Below are 24744 nucleotides of genomic sequence, written 5' to 3'. Positions count from 1 at the left end.
TTGTGTGTGTACAATCTATCGTTCTTATAGGAAGGGAAATTAATTTCATTGGAGTGGATGCTGTGTTTTGTAGTGAGGGTATATGTTGGAAGGAAATGCCTTTTTTGAGTAAGTGCAGTTTAAAAAAGTAACAGACCTGCAGTTTTCCAGTCAATCATTTGATGAAGGACATTCAGGTGAAACCATCCATCACGTTCTGCTGTCTGATGGAGCTGGCCTGGCCTTACCTGCTGTTTCCAGCAGTGCTTTTCCAGGAGCTGGTAACAATATGATTTTTATGGAGCTATTAATGAATCCTGTAAACCCTCCAGCTTGGAGACATGCCCTGACACACTGTCCATGTCTGGAGAGCAGGATGGGAGCTCACTAATAATACTCAAGTTGGTTGTTTTATTCCCTTTTTCGTTTCATTCAACCCCAGAACTTGCCAGTTTTCTGGAAGGTTCTTCACGAGGTCAGATGTGGTGAGGCAAGGTCATGGAAGATGCTGACACAACTTGTTGAGTTGCTTTTAATGCCTCCATAATGTCTTTTCGGGATCATGAGTTGAACACAGTTGTCTCTGAAAATTCCCTTTGGGATACACTGAAGGAATCCCAAGACCTGCTGGTTCCCAGGTGGCTGGTGAAGGCTGAGACTGTGAGGGCAGCGAGTGACTTCAAACTGAATCACAGAATCATGGAATCATTCAGGTTGGAAAAGCCCTCTAAGATCATGAAGTCCAACCTGTGCCCAACCCCCACCTGGCCATCCAGCCCAGAGCACTGAGTGCCACATGTAGCCCTTCCTTGGATGGGGACTCCACCACCTCCCTGGGCAGCCCATTGCAATGTCCAGCCCGACCACCCTTTCCACGAAGAAATTCTTTTCCTCTCTGCAATGCTGAATTTCAAGCATTTCTCAATTAATACTCAATATTTCCATACAACACTCACTGACAAGGGACCGCTTGAGGCAGTTCCCTTCCCGGGTCCGACCGACAAAATCAGTGTCAAGAGAAAACACTGGGGAGGAGAATCACGAACAGCTCTTCTTGCAAGTGAAAAATATGAGCAGTAGCTGGAGTGTCCACCTACACATGTATTTTAAAAACAAGCAGACAGAATACTGCTGTATTCCAGTTCCTCTTCCCAGAGCAAGGCAGGCTCATGATTAATGGAACAAACAGCGCAGAATAATAAGCAATATTGCTTTATATGCAGGGTCCGTAGCCACGAGGTACCCGGTGCACTCCAGAAGAGTAAAAGCTTGTCTTAATCATCGCCTGCCTCCTCTGCAGTGTCTGTGGCGTAAATTAGGGACATCAAAAGCTTTGGGAACTAATGAAAATGCTAAAGAGGCTCCAAACCAACAGCAGCGTAGCAGCCTCCTGCTTAGCGGCATTGCTTCGTGCCAGGCTAGACCTGCCGCTCCTAATTGTTTCCTTTTTTCCCACTTCGGGGGAAAATGATGATATATAAAATCCTATTAGACTGGAATACATTCAATAATGCAAAAAGGATGGAGGAGCAGAGGAAGGAGGGGAACCCAGCATTGCCGGGTTGGGTTGGGTTTGTTCACAGTCCCATGGTGATGGAGCTGAACCTCGCTGGCACAGCTGGGCACTGGAACAGGGTCTGACTTGGGCTGCTGCCTCCATCCCATTTGGTGCTCTTTGTCCTCTTCACACTTCCAGCAAGTCTGAAAATTAGAGGGGAAAGGAATGATTGTGTTTTCCTGGCTTAGCACAGAACCAGAGTCTTCCAACTCAACCATCCCAACTGTTCCTCCTGTTGCCCTCAGCCCTTATCCAGGTGGGAAGGGGGGTGTGGGGTCCCACCACAGCCCATCACTTCTTGGCAGCCTGTGCTGAGAACTTGCTCCAAGCCCTGAGCAGAGGGCAAACGCAGCTGATCTGCTGTGATAGGGGCTTTTCACAAGGGGGATTTGATTTAAACTGCAGGGCAGTTTGAAGGGAAGGTTTAGATGGAATATTGGGAAGAAATTTTTTCCCTGTGCGGATGGTGAGGCCCTGGCACAGGGTGCCCAGAGCAGCTGTGGCTGCCCTATCCCTGGAAGTGTCCAAGGCCAGGTTGGATGGGGCTTGGAGCAGCCTGGGATAGTGGAAGGTGTCCCTGCTTGTGACTCCTCCAGCTAAAGGGACACCGTTTTCCTACACCTGGATATAGTTGCCCACAAGTACCTCCTCCAAAGCAGGCAGAGCACTGCTCTGAAGCCTCTGACATGGAGAGCAGCAGGGAGCTTTCCTTTCATATCTCAGTGATGCATTTGTGCCTTTCAGACTAAAAATATCTAAGGATGGAGAGATGAAAACCTGTCTCTCCTACGTTATGGTTTTCCTTTGTTCCCACAACTTGTCTTCCAACCCCTGCATCCCATTATCTGCCTCAGGCTGCCCGTGGGTGAAGGATGAGCAGCTCACACCCAGGCAGTGAAAATCCCTCCTTGGAGGGAAAAATCCATCCATCACATGGAGTCCTTGGATCAAGACCAAGGTCTCATCTGGGATGGGAGTGATGAAAAGGCTTCTTCTGCCAGTGCTGGCTGCCCACATCCTGCTGCCCACATCCTCCTGACTGCTTGGAGCATCCCTGGAGCAGGGATGGAGCAGATCCCAGCCTGCACTCACATTCAGCCCTGTACAGGTCCATATGGACCTGCTGGGATTGATAAGGAGGTGAGGGAATAACTGAATATACTCCTTGTGCCCCTGAGGAAGAGCACAACCGAGTTGCAGCACACAGGTCTGACCCTGGGCAGTCCTGATGTGCCATTTCAACAACATAAAACCCAAAAATAGGGAAGAAAATTAATAAATAAGGGAATGTTCATGCTCAGATTGTTTCAGCCATTTCTGCTGTCAGATGCTTTACCAGCTGTCCAAGCTGGAACTAGGGGAGAGCGGCTGGTTTTGTGATTATCCGGAAAGATGAGCCAATGAAATATGGCTCAAAAATGGGAAATATTTCTATGAACTGTAAGAAATTACTCATTCCCACAGGCATAATTCCAGGCATTGATTCATTTGGTTAATTTTTAGTGGAAAAATAAGTCTTTACACCCAAGAAAGAGGATGCTGAAGCGTGGTTGGTGTTTGTCATGTGGAACACAAGGAAATTTGGTGCTTAATAATTGTTGTTGCATTAATTATTGCTCAAAACAGCCTTAGCAAGGCTCTTCCCGGGGATGTCCAGCATGGACACCCAAAACAGGATTGTTTATCACACGTGCTCCTTTTGGACAGCTTTTCCAGGGAAGGCTGGGTCCAGCAGCCCAGGGATGGGCATTTAAGTGAGACACTCCTTCGTGGAAGAAATACATGATAAAGAGTAAGGGAAAATAAGCATTGGTGGGGTTCAGATCATATTCCTGGGGGCTGGCTCCCTCCTGACAAGGGCGGGAAAAGCCAAGGGAGCCTGGGCTCCCATTCCTTCTCCGATGATCCTGCAGGGAGGGAATGTTGAGGTAGCAGGGATGGAGATGAGAGAGCAGGAACTGCTCCTGGCCAGGCCCACGGTGACAGGCACAGGCTGTGGCCCTGCAGAGAGGAGCAATGAGGGATGGCTGTCCCGGAAATCACATTGTGCTGTCTCCTGCACCTCCGGTTCTCCCACGCGGAATTTGATTACTCTTCTGCTCCAGAGGAAGCCTTCCTTGGCTGCTGGCTGTGCACAGCTGTCTGCTTTGTTTATCAAGTCCCTTTCTGTGACTGTCACTCTGGACTCCATGCCCAGGGATAGTCCCAGGATTGCTGGGAGCACCTCTTTCCTAAAAGACAGGACAACGACCTCCACCCCACACCAGCACATAACTGGGAATGAGCCCCTGCCTGATCCCAGCGAATTTCAGGATCATTTTCCTGTGCATTTCTGGTTAAGTACAAGCTCAGTGAAGCCACCAAGCCAAAATTCCCATTCTGCAAAGGTCCTGGGAAAACCAAGTCAAAATTGTTCTGCACAGATCCTGGGGGAAAATCACTACATTTTGAGGGGGAACATGGTATAATTTTGACTATTTTGTCCAAGAATTGGACTTTTCTGCTCTGCCTGCTCCTGCCTGGCTCCTGTCAGGATCACTGGGGCTGGAGTGATGTGGCTCATTTTCTCCAGCGTCAGAGATTTCCATGATCCATCTGGGAAAGCCCCCCGAGCTCATTCAGTGAATCCCCCACCTCCCTGGAAAGGGATACAGAGCATCCAAGGTGGGAAGGAGCAGCAGTGTCAAACAGGCAGAAGAAATCTGGCTTTGCTTTCTCCGGCCAAAGTGCACCCTGAGAGCAGAGCTGCTGCAAAACCTCCCAGGCTGTGCATTGCAGGCAGCCCTTGGCTGAACTCTGAACCTCATTATGCAGGAAATAAAGAGAGCTCATGGAGATAAATAGTGCTGGGGGACAGGATTCCACCCTGGATACTGCTCCGAGTCCTGCTCCGAGTCCCTCCCAGTGCCTCACCTCCAGACTGGTTTGAGTTGGAAGGGATCTCAAAGCCCATCCAATGCCACCCCTGCCACGGCAGGGACACCTCCCACTGTCCCAGGCTGCTCCAAGCCCCAATGTCCAGCCTGGCCTTGGGCACCGCCAGGGATCCAGGGGCAGCCCCAGCTGCTCTGGGCACCCTGTGCCAGGGCCTCATAGGGAAGAATTCCTTCCCAATGTCTAAGAGTGAGTGCCCTGATCTAGGCTACTACTACACACTAATAATAATACCAGTACTAATAATTAACATTTACATATATATTTGTGTTTGTAGGAGAAAGGGAAACCTGTGCTTGTGTCACTGGGATCTGCAGAATTCAGTCCTGCCTTCAGAAATAGGTGAGGCATCCACCGGGTGAATGTCTGGGGTGGAACAAAAGGAAGGGAAAACAAGAAGAGCTCTCCTCCTGATGAGTCTTTACCCAGCCCCTGCTGAAAAGGAGAATAAATGTTTAATAGAGAAAACACAAAGTTCAAACCAGTGTGCCCTCCCGGTGTGTCCGCTGCATGTCCCAGTGCTCCCAGTATGCTCAGCACAAGCCCCAGTGCACCCAGTGTGTCCAGTTCATGCCCCACTGTGCCCTCCCGGTGTGTCCACTGCATGTCCCAGTGCTCCCAGTATGCTCAGCACAAGCCCCAGTGCACCCAGTGTGTCCAGTTCATGCCCCACTGTGCCCTCCCGGTGTGTCCATTGCATGTCCCAGTGCTCCCAGTATGCTCAGCACAAGCCCCAGTGCACCCAGTGTGTCCAGTTCATGCCCCACTGTGCCCTCCCGGTGTGTCCATTGCATGTCCCAGTGCTCCCAGTATGCTCAGCACAAGCCCCAGTGCACCCAGTGTGTCCAGTTCATGCCCCACTGTGCCCTCCCGGTGTGTCCAGCGTGTGCCCCGCGGCAAACGCTGGGGTGGGACGGGAGCCGCAGCAAAGCTCCTGGGAATCCCAGACAAGCTCCAGGGAACCCCGACGAGCTCCTGCTTGGGTCGGCTCTCTCGGGAGTGCTGCACTGTGAGGCCACAGGTAGTTAATTAACGCTGGTTAATTAAGCTCCCGGTCAGGGCTGAATGGTGGGAAGCTGCTGCTTTAGCCCACGAGAGGGCAATGCTTCCCGCCTGGCTGGTGGCCACACTTGGGAAAACTGGATTTCTGTATTTTTAATTCAGAATCGAATGAGGAATTCCTTGCCTTTGAACAGTTTTCCAAAAGGTTTTGTTTGGGTTTTTTTCATTGGGGCATAATGCAAGGCAACATCCGCCTGTGTTCCCAGCTGGAATCGCAATAAAGAGGAGCCGAGCAGACTGATGATCCCATCTCCTCTCCCATAAAAGCTGCCTGCGGAGACAGCCTGGAGCCGGGAGAGCCTGGCTGTGCCAGGGACAGGACAACAGGACAACAACCTGCCCGTGCTGGCATTGGGCAAAACCGTGGAAAAGAGCAAGGAGAGGTTTTCCTCAGGTGAGGTGCTCCCAGAGCAGGGATGCTCCATGGGGACACACTCGGGGCACAGGTGTTGTTGGTAATGAGCACAGCTTTCATTTCCCAGTTTTCATGGAATTTCATAGAATTCTAGACCGGTTTGAGTTGGGAGGGACCTTAAAGCCCATCCCATTCCAAGCCTTTCCCTAGGCAGGGACACCTTCCACTATCCCAGGCTGCTCCCAGCCCCGTGCAACCTTGTCTCGGGCACTTCCAGGCACGGGGCAGCCACAGTTTCCCTGGACAATCTGCGCCAGGGGCCTCCCCACCCTCATTTTCCAACCCTTCTCCCTCCTGCGGGAACCCGCATTTCAATGTTAATCCACACCCTCCCCTGCCTCTGGAGACAAATGAATTCCCAAGCGATCCCAGGATCAAAGCCCCACAAGCACAGGCACGCCAGGCTCGTTCGGGCAGCAGACAAGCCTTCGCAAATACCAGATCCGCCCCTCCCTGGCGACTGCCAAACTCCGAAAATTCCCAGGACAGCCACGCTCCATCCCGCCGCATCCTCTACCCGCCATCCCAACCCCTCGGGGCCACGCTTTTCTCACTCAAACACCAGGGGCACGCCTCAACCCACCCCCCCGCCACAGGACAAACCGGGTTTGGCTGTGGAATTCCGCATGGATTTGGGATACGAGACGCGCCAACTTGGCCACGCCCACAACCCTCCTGGCCCCGCCCATCCCCGCGTGGCCCCGCCCCGCCCCGAAAGGGGCGGGGCGGGGCCACGCGGGGATGGGCGGGGCCAAGGGGGAGTGGGCGTGGCTTGGCTCGGTGGGCGTGGCCTCAGCTCCCGCTCCGGTCGCCCGTGGAGACACCGGGAGCGGCGCTCGGTGAGTACCGGGATCCCGGGATCCCGGGACAGGGGGGGTTCCAGCCTGGAATACCAAGCTCCGGTTCCCGGGATAGCCCTCCCGGCACGGCGGAGGCAGCGGGAAAGCGGCAGCCCGGCTCGTTTTAGTTGCCGGGCCTGGCGGGGCGGGCCGGGCCCGTGTGGTGCTTGGGTGGTTTTGGAGTTGGTTTGGAGTTTTTTTTTTTTTGATGGGTGGTTTTTTTTTCCCCCCGATTTTTTTGTTGTTGTTGTTGTCCTGAGGAGGATTCCCGGCGGGAGGCAGCGCGCAGCTGTGATGTGGTTCAACAAGTGGCGTGTGGCAAGGGAGTGAGGCGAAATCTACTTAATTATGTAAAAAATAGTCTTCTTCATTAGGTAAAAATCATTCTAAAACAGGCAGTTTTTTCTTCCTTTCCTTCTCCTTCCCACCTCCTTCCCTCCAGACCTTCCCCGTGGCACCGATGGATACCCAGAGCTGGCGGCTCCAACTACACGGGGGCAGCCCCAGCTTTCAGCTAAATCCTTTAAATTTTACCGATTTTAGTATTCCCAGCCATCAGGCCATGGGTTTTCCTTGGAATCGCGGAGCTCTGCTTGACGGAGGAAGCTTCCCACGTGCGGGGAGTTGTGGGATGAATGTGGGAAGGAGGTTAATTAGTGGGAAGCGTCATTATTCCAGGAGGTTTCGTGTTGATACTGAGATTACACACCCTGTTGCAGTAATAATTTGCTTAGAATCATGGAATTACAGAACATCCTGAGTTGGAAGGGACCCACGTGGATCATCGAGCCCAACTCCTTGAATTTTTGAGTTCTTTTACTAACTTTTAAATTGCAATTCTCTATTCCAAGCTTGGGGATTGTTTTGGGATTGTGCTGTGCAGGGCCAGGAGCTGGACTAAATGATCCTTGTGGGTCCCTTCCAGCTCAAGATATTCCGTGATTTTATGATTTGATTCGTCTGGCACATCAAATGGAATTCCCAGCAATTTTCCAGGCGATTATCCGGTGTTTTTATTGGCCTAGAACCCACAGGATCAGGGACATGTTACTTGTGTGGGTTTTTCTGGGCTGTAAATTGGTTTAGAACTACAGTTCTGGGAGTAAAGGCCGAGTAATGGGCAGCGGCAGGATTTTGTGCTGCTCAGTGCCACTAAATGAGATTGAGGGATTAGTATGGAGTTAATGACTCCTCGATCCCGTATTTCATCCCGGCGTGGGATGCACTGCAGCATTTGGGATATCTCTAATCAAGGAGCAATAAACTCCAGAGAGGAACAATACATGGGGTCTGATGCTGAGGGTGAGCTCATTCCATAATCACCCAGCTGATGAAGGATTTTTCCTTGGAAAATGAAGCTCTCCTGTTATCCCTGGAGGAGTTTCCCAGGCAGCAGAACAACTGATCTCTCATCTCTTGCTGGTGTTAAATCAAATTATGGAGTTGTGCTGTAGGTTTCAGATATTTCTTTTATTTCAAATGTGATGTTTCTTTGACAATATGATAACTTTTTAAGCACTGACAGTTCTTAAGTTTTTAGGTTCTGTTGCTAAAAAGACTCAGAATATTTGAGCCAGATTCATGTCAAGTTCTCTGTAGTGGGGCCTGGGATGACACAGTAAAATTAGGGAATCCCAAATGGTTTGGGTGGGAAGGAACCTCAAAGCCCATCTCATCCCACTCCTGCCATGGGCAGGGACACCTCCCACTGTCCCAGGCTGCTCCCAGCCCCAATGTCCAGCCTGGCCTTGGGCACTGCCAGGGACCCAGGGGCAGCCCCAGCTGCTCTGGGCACCCTGTGCCAGGGCCTGCCCACCCTCCCTAATATCCAATCTATCCCTCCCCTCTGGCAGTGGGAAGCCATTCTCTGTGTCCTGTCTCCATCTGCCTGCTTAAGAAATCCCTCTCCCTCCCTTTTCTGTGGCTCCGCCATCCCTGCAAACGTTGCTGAAATTCTGAGTGGAAGATGCTGAACACCACAGCTCTGCAGGGTGGGAATGTGCTCCTTCCCTGGACACAGCTTCCCAAATCCCAGTGTACCCCTCTCTGATTAGGCTCTGTTGCGAAAGCAAGTCCATATTGCTCCAGAAATCCATGGTGCAGCCCCATAAATCCTCACCCTCTGCCCTTTCCCTTTGTCCCCTTTGCCAGAGCAGAGATCACTGCAGGGGGCGGAGGGAATCATTTCCAAAGGTTTATAGTTATCGAGGGAAACGCCACGGCAGCCTTGGCCGAGCCACGGAGCCGTATTCCAGGGAGGATTGAGTTGCTGCAGCTTCATTTGTGCTTACACAAACCATGGGAATGGGGGAGGGTTGCTGGGTCCTGTGTCCTGGCACAGAAATACCCCTGTGCACTGGCAGGAATTGGAGTGAAACTCCATTAATTGGGATGGAAGTCACCCAGATCTTGAAAGGCATCGTGGACTCACTGTTTCTTGGGAAATGGGAGCTGCAGATGTTTGGTGACTCGTGGGATTCCTGCACTGCTGGAATTGTGCAGTTATTTGGTGAATTTTGCAATATTTCACAACTGGGGCTCGTTTTTCCGAACCTCACGTTCATCCTGCACTCAAGTGTTGGGAGCTCTTGGGCCCACACCATTTCTGCTCTCAGGAATAACCCAAGGCGGAATTCGGAAGGGTGATAAAACACTGATGGCACGAGTAAAAAGTTTTCATTCCGTATTTTGCAAGGACTGATGAGAAAGAGCAGAGGCTGTGACAGAAGTCCTCAGGGTGACTGGGTTGTGGTGGGATTCTCCATGGGATTTTAGGGAGGTGGGTAGAAGCAGGAAGGTGGGGGGAGCAGTGGGATGCCCAGGGGAGGTGGGAGCATGTGGGGGTACATCCCTCCCCTGGAGAGACACGTGGCTCCAGGGGATCCGGCATTCCCATGGGATGTAGCACTCATTACTGTGGAGCTGCTGAAGCCCTTCCAGCCAGGTGTCCCTGGGGAGGAGAGGATCCACTCCTGGATCTTCTGGTGACACTCTCCTGCAGAGCTGCCTCCAGCTCTGGGGCCCCCAGGAGAGGAAGGACCTGGAGCTGTTGGAGGGAATCCAGAGGAAGCACCAGGATGATCTGAGGGATGGAGCAGCTCTGCTGGGAGAAAAAGCTGGGAGAGCTGGGATTGTTCAGCCTGGAGAAGGGAATGCTCCAGGGAGAGCTCAGAGCCCCTGGCAGGGCCTGAAGGGGCTCCAGGAGAGCTGCAGAGGGACTGGGGACAAGGCATGGAGGGACAGGACACAGGGAATGGCTTCCCAGTGCCAGAGGGCAGGGCTGGATGGGAAATTGGGAAGGAATTGTTCCCTGGGAGGGTGGGCAGGCCCTGGCACAGGGTGCCCAGAGCAGCTGGGGCTGCCCCTGGATCCCTGGCAGTGCCCAAGGCCAGGCTGGACATTGGGGCTGGGAGCAGCCTGGGACAGTGGGAGGTGTCCCTGCCATGGCAGAGGAGCAGAACAACCAGTTGGCATTCTATGAAAGCTGAGGCCTGGGGTTCAGTGTACCCCAAATCCCAGCTCCCTGGTTCCTGGAGCACCAGGCAGTGTGGCTGGGGGCGGATCACAGCTTTGGGATGTTCCTGGACACCAGCAGCTGAGTATTTTTAGTTGTGTTCCTTTGAATATTTGGTAAAACAGGCAATGTGTTTATATTCAGCTTCCTGTGTCCGTATCAACGTCTTGGCATGTGATGGAGTTCCAGAGGGAGGAGGGAAAGGGAAAAACTGTGATGTGAGGATTATTTGTGCTGCAGCAGCTGAGGACGGCGGGACGTGGCTGCTGGGATCAGCTCCTTGTTTAAACATTCGGCTCAGCTCAGGCAGGAAGCAGCCTTGCTCCCCCTTTGTTTACCCCCTTTGTCTTCCCATCCCTTCTCCCGTGTCTTTCCAAACCTGCTGTGCAGGGACAGGTGACTTTTTGGCACGCTTTGGTTTGGGATGTGTGATCCAAGCCTTCCTGCCCCGGCTCTGACATGCAGCACAGCTCCGAGCCCTGGCTCTCTGCGTGGGCTGTGATCCTCCAGCGTGGCTCTCCGGAGTGTTTGGAGGTGGAAAAGCCCATCTTTGTCCTGCTGGGAAGGGAGCAGCCTGCACTCCCCTGCTGCCCTGATCCAGGCTGAGCTCAGCTGCTCTGTGCCATCGCCCCTCTGCTCTCCAGAACCCTTCCCTGTGCAGAGGCAGTGGGAGCACACAGGGGAGATTTTGTCTGATTCTTCCAGCTGAATGAGGGTTTTCCTTGTGCCAAAGCTCCCCCAGAGCACAAAACCAGGTGCTTTAAGCTGACAAGAGAAAATTGTCAGTTTTCCAGTTTCCAAGAGAATGCCAAGGGGATCCCCTGGGACCCAGCAGTGCCCTTGCTGCCTGAAGTAGGGAAACATCAGGGACTGGTGGCTATCATAGAAAAGGAGAAATGTGGCACGTTTGGAAGAGATATTAGGGATAAATTCCTCCCTGTGAGGGAGGTGAGGCCCTGGCACAGGGTGCCCAGAGCAGCTGGGGCTGCCCCTGGATCCCTGGCAGTGTCCCAGGCCAGGCTGGACGCTGGGGCTTGGAGCAGCCTGGGACAGTGGGAGGTGTCCCTGCCATGGCAGGGGGGTTGGGATGAGGTGGGCTTTAAGCTCCCTCCCAACCCAAACCATTTGGGATTCTGTGGTTGCTGTGAATAATTTTGAGCAGATCCCAAATGACATTTTCAGCCCTGTTTGTAGCTTCAAGCCCCTTCCCAAAGTCAGGGTTTTTGGTCTAAGCTTGGAGCTGGGATAAGCAGGAAGTGTCACTGTTTTGGGAGAGGGACCATCCTTTTCCCAGCTGAATCTGCTTTATGTTGCTGTAAAACTTGCAGGGATTCCTCCTGCAAAGCAGGGATGCTCCAGCTGGAACTGGAACTCCCGCAGTGCAGGAGGACCTGGCTGGTGCTGCCAGCCTTGGCCAGAGGGACTGGGACCCATCCAGCTGTGGAATTTCCTCATCCCACGTGCCCTTCCCTGATTTATTCCTTCCCGAGCATGGCCTGGCCTCTGAGCAGAGGCTTTTAGAGGGGGTGCATTACACCGGCCTCAAACTATGCCAGCAATGCTGGGTTTGTGGGTTTTTATGCCTGGTTTGATAGGAGCTTTGATTAGGCAGGAATATCAGCGTGGCTGCGCGGTGGAAAGCGGCCCCGGGAGCCGGAATCGCTTCTCAGGCGCATGAAAGATGGGCTCGGACCGGCTGATCCCTGAAGGTCTCTCCCCACCCAAACCGTTCCGTGGGCTCCGTGCTTGTTTTGACTGTGTTCTCATCTCCCTCGGGATGCACAAATCAATATTAAAATGTTTCTTATTTTTCCCTGGTGATTTCCAGGGGGTGTGAGCAGAGTGGGACCTTGCACTGATAAGCAGAGCAGCAGCTTTTCCATTCAAACTTCGATTTTGTGCAGCAGTCCCACATCTGTGGAGGAGCTTACATGTCACAGTTATTTATTTTGGTTTCCTTGCTGGATGTGGACAGGACAAGCCTGGCACAGGGACAAGGACTGTAGCAAGGCAGACTGTCTTTAAGACAATTTATTTTCCTCCTCCACACAATGATTTGACCAGCACTTATTAAAAGTGTGATCCCATTTCCAGCACAGGAAGGAGCATGTGATTATAATGGGAATACTGCCCATGCTGCCCACCCCTCTGCCTTGCTCAGGACCATCCCTTGGGAATTTAGGTGGGTTTTGCCCTCCTGGTTCCCTGGGAAGGAGGGAACTGGATGGCTGTGGCTTCTCCAGGCCCGTGGTCACTCCTCAGCCGGGCATGGAGCAGCTCCAGGGCTCGGTGCCAGAGTTGGAGGAGCAACTGGAGGTTGGATTCATTCCAAAGGGTGTCAGCGGCAATCCCGGATCCGGCCGTGCCCTGCTCAGCGAGGGATCTGTGCCCTGGCTGTGCCAGCTCAGGAAATGCCCGGTGCCTCTAATCCCAGTTCCACACTGGGGGTGTCTGCAGGGGTGGGAGCCTGCACTGGAAATTCCAGGAAAGGGTAACACAGGAATTGCCAGTCCCTGTTGGATTATTAGATATCAGAACCTGACACATCTGTTTGCACACCTGTGTGTGACCTGCAGTGATTGAGCAGCCCTAGGGCTCCCGGCAGTAGCACAGCCAGGAGAATGAAAGAAAAGATGATTTTACTTGTAAATACAGTCCCTGCTCCAGCTCTCACAGAATTCCCATCACCTGATGGCTTTTATCACCCTCCCAGGCTGGGAGAGCTGGGGGTGCTCACCTGGAGAGGAGAAGGCTCCAGGGAGAGCTCAGAGCCCCTTCCAGTGCCTAAAGGAGCTCCAGGAGAGGACTGGTATAATTCCAGGGGTTTTCTGGGTGTGTAAGGCCTCCATAGGGAATGTGAGCTCTCAGATTTGTTTAGGCACTGATTTAAACCCAGCTGTGAGAACACATCACTGGAGGCTGACAGCTCCGAGTCTCCAGGGACAAAGTAATCCTGGAATGGTTTGGGTTGGAATGGACCTCAAAGCCCATCCAGTGCCACCCCTGCCATGGGCAGGGACACCTTCCACTGTCCCAGGCTGCTCCAAGTTTGAGGTAGATTTTCCAGTCTCAAAATACTGTTTTGGTGATTAGCCTTAAACCACAAGTGCCAACCCCCCTCAGCTTTGGCTTTCTTGCACTGTGAAATCCTTATAATTTTTATTTTATTCTTGTTTCAGGATCATTGCACTGATAAAATCAAGGCAAGCTGGACAGGGAGCAAGTCTGCCTATGTAGGTGAGTTTCCAGTGCACTCTGGTTCCTTCCTTTCATGCGAAATACAAAGCAGCACGACAGGTCCCAAACCCTGGTGATTTAATTTTATTCTGGAGCAGAACGAATGTAAAGTCCTTGGCAGAATTGCTGACGCTTTTCACCTCATTTTTTTAACAGCCTGGCTGCTTTTGTGTTGAATTTAGGGGGCAGAAAAACCTGCTTTCCCCATAGAATTTAAGCTTTTCCTTGTTTATTCCCCTGGTTAGGAAGGACCAGCCTGCAAATCTTCATCATTTCTGTCTTTGCTGTGTTAACTATATTGTGTTTGGCCATCAAAAAATGCAAATTATTCTTTATCCCCCCCCCCCCCCCCAATCCTTAAAAATAGGCGCTTTGATAAATTCCTGTGGCCAAGGAAGTGGTGAAATCCTTCCCACCTTCCCAGTTCTTTGAGCTGAGCCCCGTGGAGCTCTTCCCAGAGCATCTCCCGCCAGCGTCCTCGGCTTTATCTCTGGCAGACGAAAGAATCTGCTGAAGGTCACATAACCTGGGGCCAGGCTGCATCCCGTGACTGCCAGGCTGGAGCTTTCAGCACAGCCCTCTCCTGCTTTGCAGGCTGATTTTGATCCAGCTGAAAGTCTCTTTGCAAATGTGTCTTTGCAGTTTTCCCCTCTTTCCCGGTGGGAATTAGCTGGGTAGTGCCCCGTGGGGAGGAGCAGGGACCTTCTGTGGAGAAACTGCCCTGCAGGTCGTTGCCTTTTCCAGTGGCTTCAGGCTGATGTCTTTAAATGCTCAGATGTTTTTCAAAGTAACCTTGATCTAAAAGTCACTTTTCATGGCTTTCATGCGTGCTAAAGATGTAAAAAGTTCAGTCAGAAGAAAAGCAGAGGAAAATAAAAGCAGGTTTTTCCAGTGCTCCTCTCCCAAAATGTACATTGGGTTTGACAGAATCCCACAGTGGAGGCTGGCTTTGAAAATCAAAGGGAGCTGCAGCCCAGGTTTGATCAGCAGGATGGTGCTGGAATAACTTACGAAGTGGAGGTTATGAAGGAACACGGCCTTAATTAAACACCCAGAATGCCAAGTCCAATTGAAGATCTTGGGAGTTGTCTGTTTCCTTTCATTTCACATTATTAAGGGTTTTAATCCCCAATTAAGACACTGGCAGCATTATTTATAATTGGCAAGAAAAGATCTCCACTGTAGAATCTCTCAATGCTCTCAGGTGTAAATTCTCTGAAGAAGGAAACATCACAAATGGATGTCCTGTGCTTTAAGGGGCTTTTATTCTCTGTTTGCACTGACAGGCACCCTGTGCAAACCAGGTCTATCTGCATGGCCAGAATTCCCATTTCTCATCCAGGCCTGGCTACTGCCCCTCCTCCAGGAGGGGGGTGGGAGCAGAGTTTGGCCTTGCTGGACCTTTCCTGCTGGAAAATTTGGTTTGAAATCTGAAGTGCCTGAGCTCCCCCAGTCCTTCAGCTATGGTGCACCCCAGAGCATCCCCATCCTCCCCAAAACCACTGCAAGTCCTGCAGCTGCCGGATGTTCCAGCTTTCCTTTTCCACAGTGTCATCCTTGGGGGAGGATCTTGTTTTCTTTCACCAAACCCAAACTTTTTTGTGTATAAAGTATTTGTTCCACAACTGTAAATCTTGCCTGAGACCTGTTTAAAATTCCAATCCTGTTTAATAATCCAGCCCCTCTCACCTGCCAGGAACCAGGGAGCTGCTCTTCACTCTTTGGTTTGGGGTAGGTGTGGAAAAATCCTTCTCCTGGCCACTGGTTGCCTGTGATGGGAGCAGGGAGGTCATGGATGATCCCTGTTGCCATTTTTCCTGGGAAGTTTGCCCTGTGGCTGTTGTGTTCAGTCTGGAAGGTGCAGGAGTGGCTCCGGGTGCTCCTGGAAATCTCTGGAGCATCTCATCACTTGTGTCTCTGCTCGTTGTGTGGGGAATAAGGACCATGGAATTCCAGAATGGTTGGAATGGGAGGGACCTTAAAGCCCATCCCATTCCACCCCCTGCCATGGGCAGGGACACCTTCCACTATCCCAGGCCGCTCCATCCTGGTCTTGGACCCTTCCAGGGATGGGACAAAAGCACCATAAGAAGAGAAACGACCCAAAAGCAGCTCTAATCCCTGTTTTATTTCCCCCTCAGTTCTGTTTGCTCGCTGAGGGCAGGACCCCGGTGTTTTCCTGCTGCCCAGGTTCATTTTCCATTCTCTTTGGCAACGCAGCAGAAGGAAAAGATTCCAGCTCCGGTGCTTCCACTGGGTGTCAGCACGGCCCCACACTGGGCCAGCAGAGCCCTCACAGCCGCCCTGGGCTTTCCCTTGGGCTGCTCCCACTGCTGGAAAAACCAGGCTGGCTGCATGTCCGGAGCAGGGAACTGGCTGGGGAGCAGCTCTGCCAGGCCGGGATGGGGCCGGGAAGAAGGGGGTGTTTGGCTGGAATCTCCTTCCTTCTCCGAGCAGGACAACCGGTTGGAGCAGGAGCAGCGTGGGACGTGCCTGCCTCGTTCCAGTGCTCCCTAATTAGGGTGACAGCCGGGACAGTGGGTCCCTGCTGCTGCAGGAGCAGCGTGGGGAGCTGGGCAGTGTTTGCTTTGGAGGTGTGGATGCAAACAGCAGCGTTCCCAGAGGTGCTGCGGGGACACGCGGGCTCTGGGAACAGCTCAGGGCTGCTCCCCCTCCACGCCGGCCCTTTCACTCCTTTTCCACTCTCAGTAAGCATCCAGGCTTCCCAGGTGCTTTCCAAAATCCTTGGGCCTGCCAGGGCAAGGCACCTCCTTCAGCCCCTGACTGTCAGCGCTGAGGGAGAGGCAGCACCCGAGGGCCATTCGGGTTTCAGGTGGGCAGAGGCCTCCCTTGGGTGCTCCTTTCCCCCGCCTGCTGCTGCTGTCAGGGACCCCGTGCCTGTCCCACCTTGTGCCAGGTGCTGCTGTGCTCCGGGCTGTGCAGGATCCGGGGGGACACGTCAGCTCTCGCTGGGACTCCAAATCCTCTGCAGCACTCTGGCTGAAAATAGAGCCAGGCACACTGAGATTCCTCCAACAGATTCTGCCACTGGAGGCCTAAAAATTCAAAAAATCAAAACCAGGGAATATCACAGACTTTTTGATGTTTGTGTGGAATTGTTTTATCTGTTGCTGTAGCTGGTTGTGCTCCAATGCGCCCTTGGAACTGAGTTGTTTATTCCTGCCCCCACCTTGAATGCCAGCAGTGGCCTCTTGGCTTGGACTCGGAGCATTTTCAGGTTCTGCAAGTCATGACAAACCTGCTCCCGAGCTCCCAAGGGTGCCCTGTAGAAAAACCAACCTCCAGCATTCAAGTCCCGACCAGCTGCCAGCCCTCGCGCTCCCACAGAGTTCCTGGGAAAGCAGCACGTGCAGAGCAGCCTCAGGATCCATGGAAACCTCACCTCACGTCCTGCTCTGCACCTGGGAGTGGGGCATGCAGCTCTGGCATCAGCTCCTGCTTGTGCCACCCCTCCAGGGGTCATCGTGGCCCTTCTTCCCTGCTCTCCATGAGGACTGACCTCAGCTTGGTGCCACTCCATGCAGCCCCTCTTCCTCTTCCTCTCCCTCCTCCCAACCACCTTCCAGCCCCACAAATCCCTGCATTTGCAGAAGCAAAATGTTATTCTTTTTATTCCTGTGAGCTCTAGGGAATGTGAGTCGCTAAGAGGAGGCAGCTGGATTTGGGGTTTGCTGGTGTGTTATTCCCAAATTGTTTGCAGGGTCCCAGCTGAAGGCAGCGGGATGAGGGGATGCCAGGGAGGAGGGAGTGAAATGGTTTTGCAGGCAGGGCTGTGAAGCAGCAGCCAGAGCCTGTGTTAGTGGTGGTGACAAACCAGATCCAGCATCAAACTCTCCCAGCAAACACCAGGGAAGTTGCAGGACTGGGAATGGTGTCACTTGGAAACCTGCAGCGTTTGTGGTGGAACCACTGAAATCCTTAACCCGAGCTCAGGGCTGGGAATGAGCTGGGAGCAGCAGCTCCGAACTTGTCCAGCTGCTTGCTTCCCTCTTTTCCCCCTTTTCCTGTGTTTTTAAGAAAAGTGGGATAATTCCCATGGTGGTGTTTGTTTCTGGTTTATCAGGCAGCAGCATCCAAACATTTCCAAGCCGGAGCTGCTCCCAGCAGCGATTCCCTGCAGCAGCAGCAGTGACTCCCTAGGGTGCTCCCTCCATCCCATGGGAGTGCAGGGTGTGCAGGGCACCCAGACCAGGGGTGCTGCTGCAGGGCCTCCCTCCCAGTGGGAACAGGGAATGTTGGGAACACCCCGTGGCTTTCTTTTCCTGCCATTTCCCTGGCGAGTTTGGAGCCTGCCCAGTGCAGAGGCCTTTCCACCTCTCTGCTCCGTGTCCTCCACAGCAGGGCTCCAGTGGCTCTGGAAAGGGAGAAGCCTTTGAAACTGGCATTTGCAGATTAGCTGTAACTTTAGATCCCTGCTGCCAGCCCTGCAAAAGCAGGGGCTGGAAAAGCAGGGGCTGACGGGGTGTTACACTTGTAGCTGCTGCTGTTGTCACTGGTGTTGGTTTGTGTTTTGTCCAACCTGCTCTGTCGATCTAAGTTTCGAGTTATTCACCTCAAAGTCTGCTTTATTTCAAAAGAAACAATTACAGAACACGTTTTTTCCCCTTTGAGCCTTTGTCCCGCTGCCAGCCAGGCTTTGCTGCTCCGGTAGGAGCTGGCTCTGTATAACTGGAGCAAACTGGGAGCTGTTTTCCAGGCAGAGCTGCTGGGATTTCCAGCAGATTCCCAGCCCTGCTTTAGCAGTGCTGATTTAATTACCTTTCACTCAGCAGGTGCTTCACGAGTCCTGGATCTAAAAGAGTAAATAAGATAGTCCAGAGTTTAATTATCCCGCTGGAGCTGGAGTCTGGCACCCAGCCCAGGCGGATCTGGGGATCTGCTGCATGGCAACCTCATTACCTAAAGCCTGAGGAAAGAAATAGGGCAAGGCCTGGAAAAATAGGGCTTTTCTGTGGAAGAGGGGCAGCTCCACCTGTTTGCAGGTGTTTCAAGAAAGAAAAAAATGCATGTGCGTGGCTGCAGGAAGTGCACTGGAAGTTTCCTGTGTTCTTCTCTTTCCCTGGCAAAGTGCAGCTGGGGAGCATCCTCCTCTGCAGGCCTCAGTTTTCCACGGGTAAATTAGAAATTCTTCCCTGGGAGGGTGGGCAGGCCCTGGCACAGGGTGCCCAGAGCAGCTGGGGCTGCCCCTGGATCCCTGGAAGTGTCCAAGGCCAGGGTGGAGCAGCAGTGGGAGGTGTCCCTGCCCATGGCAGGGGTGGTGGCCAGGGGAGGCTGTCCTGGGACTGATCCTTTTGTCTCGTTTTAGGCTCTGAGTCAGACCCAAGTGAGAGTTGCAGCCGTGCCTGCAGCTGCGCTGGGGTTTGGGAATCTCTCTCACCACCCCCCTGGGTCCTGCAAGCCCCTGCTGAGCTTTGTCACCCCCAGGGGACCGAGGTTGTCACCGCGTGTTCCTACAGGGAACCCCCTCCTGCTTGGAACAGCGTGAGGTCACAGCAGAAAATCCCGGAGTGGGTTGGGCTGGAAAGGACCTTGAAGCCCATCCAGTGCCACCCCTGCCATGGGCAGGGACACCTCCCACTGTCCCGGGTTGCTCCAAGCCCTGTCCAACCTGGATTGGATCAGCAACCTTGTTTTGTCTGAGGAGGTGAATGGAAAAACTTGTTGGAAACTGATTTAGGGAACAAGGAGTTGTGACTGTGACTGCTGGGACACGAGCGGTCCCAGTGGGAAAGTACTGAGATGAGGGAGGCTCTCAGGGCCCCTTTTGGCTCCGGGCTGCCTGCTGAGCACGAGGGATCATTTCCTAGAAATCAGAGCAGTGCCCTCTCCGACCGAGTGGTCGTTTCTTCAGGGAGCAACTTCATTCTCCTGGGAAATTCTCCTACCCCAGAAAACCCTGCCCAGGGCTCTGAACCCCCAAGTTCTGCAGAATTCTGACGCCTCCAGTTTCAATCTGGGGAGTTTTGTGAAGTCCAGGGTGCCCTGTGAGCAATCCGTGGTTGCAGCAGCTCGGACGTGTTGCCAGGAACTGGGACGGGAAACAGATTTATTGGGAGCTGACCTAGTTGTTGTAAATCTCCCTGTAGAAGAGATCCAGTAATCTTAGGAGGGCTATTAAAGCTCGTGTTTGTTTGGAGATGGGCAAATGCAGCAATTTAATTTTCAAATCTTATGGTTTGGGTTGTTTTGGTTGGGTTTTTTTTCCTCCAGACATCTCATTTATTAACAAAGCTAAGCAGCTGGGAAAACGAGCACTGGAACTTTCCTAAGGAGGTCATCCATGTAGGGTGGGAAGGGATCCAGAGAATCAAACAGCTCCAGTGGCAAAAGGGGGGTTGGGGCTGGGGGAGGGAAGGCTGAGCATGGCCTTTCCGCAGTTAAATGAGGGGATAATGGTTTATCTTTTAATTTTGCAACTTTTCTAACCTTAAAAAAAAAAAAAGTACTAAAATTACAGGAATCAGCAACTCCTGAAGTGTCCTCTCAGAGCTGCATCCATGACTTGATAAAAATAAATTGCTTTGCATTGGATTTTTCACGCTGCAGGTTTTGAATATTGTGAGGGAAAACTGCAGGGACTGGGCTGGGAGTGTGGGCTCAGTTTGTGGTGGATCTGTGCTGTTGTGTCCATGTGGAACAGCTCCTTGTTATTCCAGAAGTGAGGGGTTTGGAGCTCCCACATGTTGGAGCACTACTGAACCCAACAGCTGCATTTATCAGCTCTGGCAGTGCCTGTCGGAGTTTCCTGCTTGGAAGACTCATTTTTGATCTGAAGGGGCTCCAGGAGAGCTGCAGAGGGACTGGGGACAAGGCATGGAGGGACAGGACACAGGGAATGGCTTCCCACTGCCAGAGGGCAGGGCTGGATGGGATCTTGGGAAGGAATTCCAGGCTGGGAAGGTGGGGAGGCCCTGGAATAGAATTCCCAGAGCAGCTGTGGCTGCCCCTGGATCCCTGGCAGTGCCCAAGGCCAGGCTGGACATTGGGGCTTGGAGCATCCATCACCCTGCATGGATCTGCAGGAGGATGCTCTTTAATATTCCCTGTAGGAAATCAGTTTTCAGTGACACCAAAGATGAGGAATGAATGTCCCTCCTCCTGTGCCTGGGCAGGCGTTTGCTGCCGCTTGGGAATTGCCCTGCCCGAAGCTTTTCCAAAGAATGTCCCCTCAAAACAGGGACTTGGAGCAGGATAATGGTGCTCCCAGCTTGCTGGGCTGGCACGAGCATCAGCTGGAACACAGCCCTGCTGCCCAGGCTGGGTGAGAGAAACCTGAATCCTGCAGGAGCTGCTCAGGCAGAGCTCGGAAAGGTCACGGAGCTGCCTTGGGCTCGAGTCACTGCAGTGCCATGAGGGATTCCAGCACTCGTCCTCCTGGAGCTGTGCAAAGCAAGCAGAGTCCTGCTGGAGGCTGGGATCCAGGACAGGGACATGGGCAGGGCTGGGCTAAACTCTTTGGACTCCCAGAGCCCTGAATAATTTGGAATCCCAGACTGGTTTGGTTGGGAGAGACCTTAAAGCCCCTCCCATCCCACCCTCTGCCATGGCAGGGACACCTTCCGCTATCCCAGGTGGCTCCAAGCCCCAGTGTCCAACCTGGCCTGGGACACTTAGGACTAAGCCTGCCTGGGTGGAGAACCAGCCAGGGATGCTGGGATCAGCCTGTGCCGTGGATATTTCTCCCCAGAAAGGTTTTCCAGCCCTGGCACAGCTGCCCAGGGCAGTGGTGGAGTCCCTGTCCCTGGAGGGGTTTAAATGCCCTGTGGATGTGGCACTGGGGGACATGGTCAGGGGTGGCCTTGGCAGTGCTGGGGAAATGATTGGACTTGATGAGCTCAGAGAGCTTCTCCAGCCCCAATATTCTGTGTTTCCATCGTGGCTCACTCCTTCCCATCACTCTGCTGGGCTCAGGACCTTGTTTCTTTCCTTGCTCCAGCTCCCAGGGAAGTTGTGGCCTCCCAGCACACTCTGGGATCTGCTGGAATCCCAGGGGAAGCTGCAGATAGGGGCGATCAAGTGGCCCAAGCTGTGCTAGGATCACTGCTGGACCAGCCATGCCTGTGCCATCCTGCTCTGCCACAGGCTCAGAAACCTGCACAGCAGCTCCATGCTTTTCTCTGGAGTGTGCTTTACTTCCAGAGTTGATTTTTAGCTGACTGGTCCTGGTTGGATAGAACAGTAATGATTTTAAAATGCACTTTTTGCAGCGTGTAGTGGATGCCTCTGTGTAGAAGCACTTCAGGGTGCTGTGCTGCCTTCTGGAATAATAACCCCCTGTCTTTCCAAGCAGAACTTCCCTGCTCCACTGAAAATGTCTGGCAAAACAGCCACCACGACCAACAACATCGCTCAGGCCCGCAGGACCGTGCAGCAGCTCAGGATAGAAGCCTCCATAGAGAGGATAAAGGTGAAGAGCCCAGCCTCCTTCCCCCTCCTTTTCCTTGTTTTTCCCCTCCCAGCTGTCAGATGATGGGATAACAGAGTGTGTGTGTGTGTTTTGTGTTTGAGCACCCACAGCTCAGCCTTTCCCCCCTCAAAGCCTGACACCAACATCTCAGCTCAACAAACCCAAATAAGTCCACTTCCTGTGGCCCACTGTCCCACCCAACCCTGCCCTCTGGCAGTGGGAAGCCGTTCCCCGCTGTCCTGTCACTCCAGGAGAGATGAGAAATTCCTCTGGAATTGTTTTGAAGCCCCTCCTGTTTGTTTTCAGGTTTCTGTAGGGGCCAGGTGGAGCCTTTGCCTGGTGTCACAACCAACCCCAAAGAGCACCGGGCTCCCTCCTGTCCTTCATTCCCTGCGGATCAAACCAGCAGACAGGGCCCTGGAGAACATTTCCATCTCCCAGCACTCTCCCATCCCACTTGGTTCCCTCACAGCTCTCAGCCTTTTGATCCCATTTCCATGGAAAACCCCATTTTATGCTGACTTTTCCCATCTCCTGCAGGTGTCCAAAGCCTCGGCAGACCTCATGCTGTACTGTGAGGAGCACGCCAAGAAGGACCCGTTGCTCATGGGAATTCCAGCTTCTGAGAACCCTTTCAAGGACAAGAAAACCTGCATTTTGTTATAGGAGAGGGGCAGCTCCTCCTGCCCAGCCCCTGCCAGCCCAGCTGGGCCTGGCCAAGCACCACCACTCCCCCAGGTACCTGCACCCCACGGCCACTCCCTGACCCTGTACAGACCATTCCCTGAACTTCCCAAGGCATTCCTGCTGATCCCTGTCTCTGTTAGGAGGTTTCTGACTGAATCCCTGTCTTTCCTGGCCAAGGGAATGGGGTCCAGGGTCTCTGCACAGGGGGTCCTGGGGGCATTTGCCAACTCCAACAAGACCAAAGTTGCCTGAGCTTTGCTGAGGGAGCAAAGTTGTAGAGACCTGATGGAATCACTGGGTTTACATTTTTTAAAATTATGGATTTTGGGGTGGGGGGGAGGGGGGTTAGTGCCTGTGCTGGCAGCACCTGTTTGTGCACAGACACGTTCAAAGTGCATTTTCTAGCAAAAACTACCTTGAAAAATGATTGTAGCAGCTGCTGGGGAACTCCAGGGAGCTGTGCCTCAGCCTTCCTCCTGCTGGCCTCTCTTCCCAGGGCTTTCAAAGGACAGAGTTTGGAATCAGAGATGCTTTCCCTGCTTTCCAAAAGTTGAAAAAGCAGAATTTCCAGCTTGGATTCTGCTGCATTTTCTTCTCGAATTAAAAACCTGTGTTAGGATAAAACACACCCTCAAAGAAATGGAAAAAGAATGGGAGGTTGGAAGTGCCCTGGCAGAGCTGGAGGAACGCTGCCCTCGCTCCCAATCCCAGCTGGGTTCTGTGCAGGGAGTCAGAACTTGACTCATTTTTATAAAGAAATACATTTTTAAACGGGAAAAATGCCAAATTATCTCCAGCTTGTGGTTATGCATTTCTAATTGCAGGGCCTTTCCATCTAGCATATATTTTATATATACATAGAATAAAAAAGTCTTTCTCTGTGTGTGTGTGTAGATATATAAACTTTATATATTAACAGCAAATTTGGAAGGGTTTAAAAATAATCCTGACTTCAGCTGGCTGCAAATGTCCTTCTGTGCAGGCAGCTGAAGTTGTGATCTGCCGTAACCCTGCATTTCTGGGAGGATATTTGCAGAATTTATGAACCACGTGTCATTTACGTTGCATATTTGTCATTTCTATATGAAATCATAGACCCACTTTTGATATAGATTTAGAAATTCAACTTTGTTTAACAAATCTCTTTGGCAGAGCTCCAAAGGCAGCCTGGCACGAGAAACCTGCTGCTCACCCTGTGCTTGTGTGCAAATTATTTTTGTAATCAGAGTATTTTTCTAGTGGCAGTTGAAAAAACCAACAATGTAGCTCTGCACTAATTCCTTTTCACTGTGTTTGTGTCTATTTGTCCCACACCTGGTTAGAGTTAATGAGCTCTGTTAATTACTCACTGTGGGGCTGCAGGGCTGGAGGTGCTGGGAGAAGTCCAGAGGTGCCCAGAGGTGCCCAGCTCCGGGTGGGGTGTGGGGAGGGAAGGAGCCTCGTGCTGTTGATTGTTTTCTTCCCAGGAATCTGGGAAGGAATTGGAATTTTTGTTTGGTTTGGGATCCCTGTTCCCAGCCCCAAACCAGCTCCCTGGTGTGGCTGCAGGGGTGTTCTTTGCCCCTTACATAAAGCCTGGGGGAGGGGCTGGCTGCTGATCCAGATGTGGGATCCTGGATGGTGACCCAGCACAACTGCCCAAATCTGACAGCATTTAATCCATAGGTTTTTGGTAAAGTCACCGTTTTTTAAATACAGTATGCAGGGACACGTGAAATCTGGAGTGGTGACGTTTGCACTTCACTTTTTGCGATCAATACCCCCAAGAAAAAACAGGGATTGTAAAATTTGGGGGAAATACAGACTCTGCCCTCATAGAATTTTTTAAAAAAGGAGAAGTGAGACCATTGCATCCACAGGTGCTGGGAGAAACTCGTGGTGAGACCCCACCATGCTGCATCATTGGGCTGCCCATCTTTAGCTTTGGCCAAGCTGGCTGATTTAGGGAGAAAAATGAGAATTTGGGTGCTGGGCCAGGTGTTCCCAGGGCCACCCATTTTGTAGTGTGGGGACAGGCCTGGGGATGACACCAGGAGGAGCCAGGGATTCAGGAGGGTTTGGATGGAGTCTGAGCTTGGAGAAATAAATCGG

General features: G+C 52.5%; 1 protein-coding gene and 1 long non-coding RNA gene across 4 annotated transcripts; one reads left to right on the top strand and one right to left on the bottom strand.

The window, feature by feature from the left end:
- Positions 1–1072: 1072 nt before the first annotated feature.
- Positions 1073–6644, bottom strand: LOC116448229. 2 transcript variants are annotated; one of them, XR_004241847.1, is made up of 3 exons: positions 6552–6644; positions 4729–4906; positions 1073–1680 (listed from the first exon to the last, which is right to left on the bottom strand). It is a non-coding gene; the product is annotated as an uncharacterized LOC116448229 (long non-coding RNA). The 2 variants fall into 2 exon arrangements; XR_004241846.1 differs by having other exon boundaries at positions 4762–4906.
- Positions 6645–6684: 40 nt separating this feature from the next.
- On the top strand, positions 6685–23937 carry GNG12 (G protein subunit gamma 12). Of its 2 annotated transcripts, none has more exons than XM_032118344.1 (4): positions 6685–6787; positions 13481–13538; positions 21847–21966; positions 22507–23937. In XM_032118344.1, exons 3-4 carry the CDS (start codon positions 21871–21873, stop codon positions 22630–22632), a joined length of 222 nt encoding a protein of 73 aa, XP_031974235.1. In that variant the 5' UTR covers positions 6685–6787; positions 13481–13538; positions 21847–21870; the 3' UTR covers positions 22633–23937. The 2 variants fall into 2 exon arrangements, with proteins under 2 accessions (XP_031974235.1, XP_031974234.1); XM_032118343.1 differs by having other exon boundaries at positions 6686–6787; positions 21850–21966.
- Positions 23938–24744: the final 807 nt, after the last annotated feature.

The sequence above is a fragment of the Corvus moneduloides genome, chromosome 9 (assembly GCF_009650955.1).
Source record: "Corvus moneduloides isolate bCorMon1 chromosome 9, bCorMon1.pri, whole genome shotgun sequence".
NCBI lineage: Eukaryota > Metazoa > Chordata > Aves > Passeriformes > Corvidae > Corvus > Corvus moneduloides.
Note: the sequence above shows the minus strand (reverse complement) of the source record. Positions and strands in the feature narration are given on the sequence as shown.

Coding starts and splice junctions, on each gene's coding strand:
- GNG12 (XM_032118344.1), top strand. CDS start 21,871: ATGTCTGGCAAAACAGCCACCACGACCAACAACATCGCTCAGGCCCGC. Junction 21,967..22,506: donor CCTCCATAGAGAGGATAAAG/GTGAAGAGCCCA, acceptor CATCTCCTGCAG/GTGTCCAAAGCCTCGGCAGA.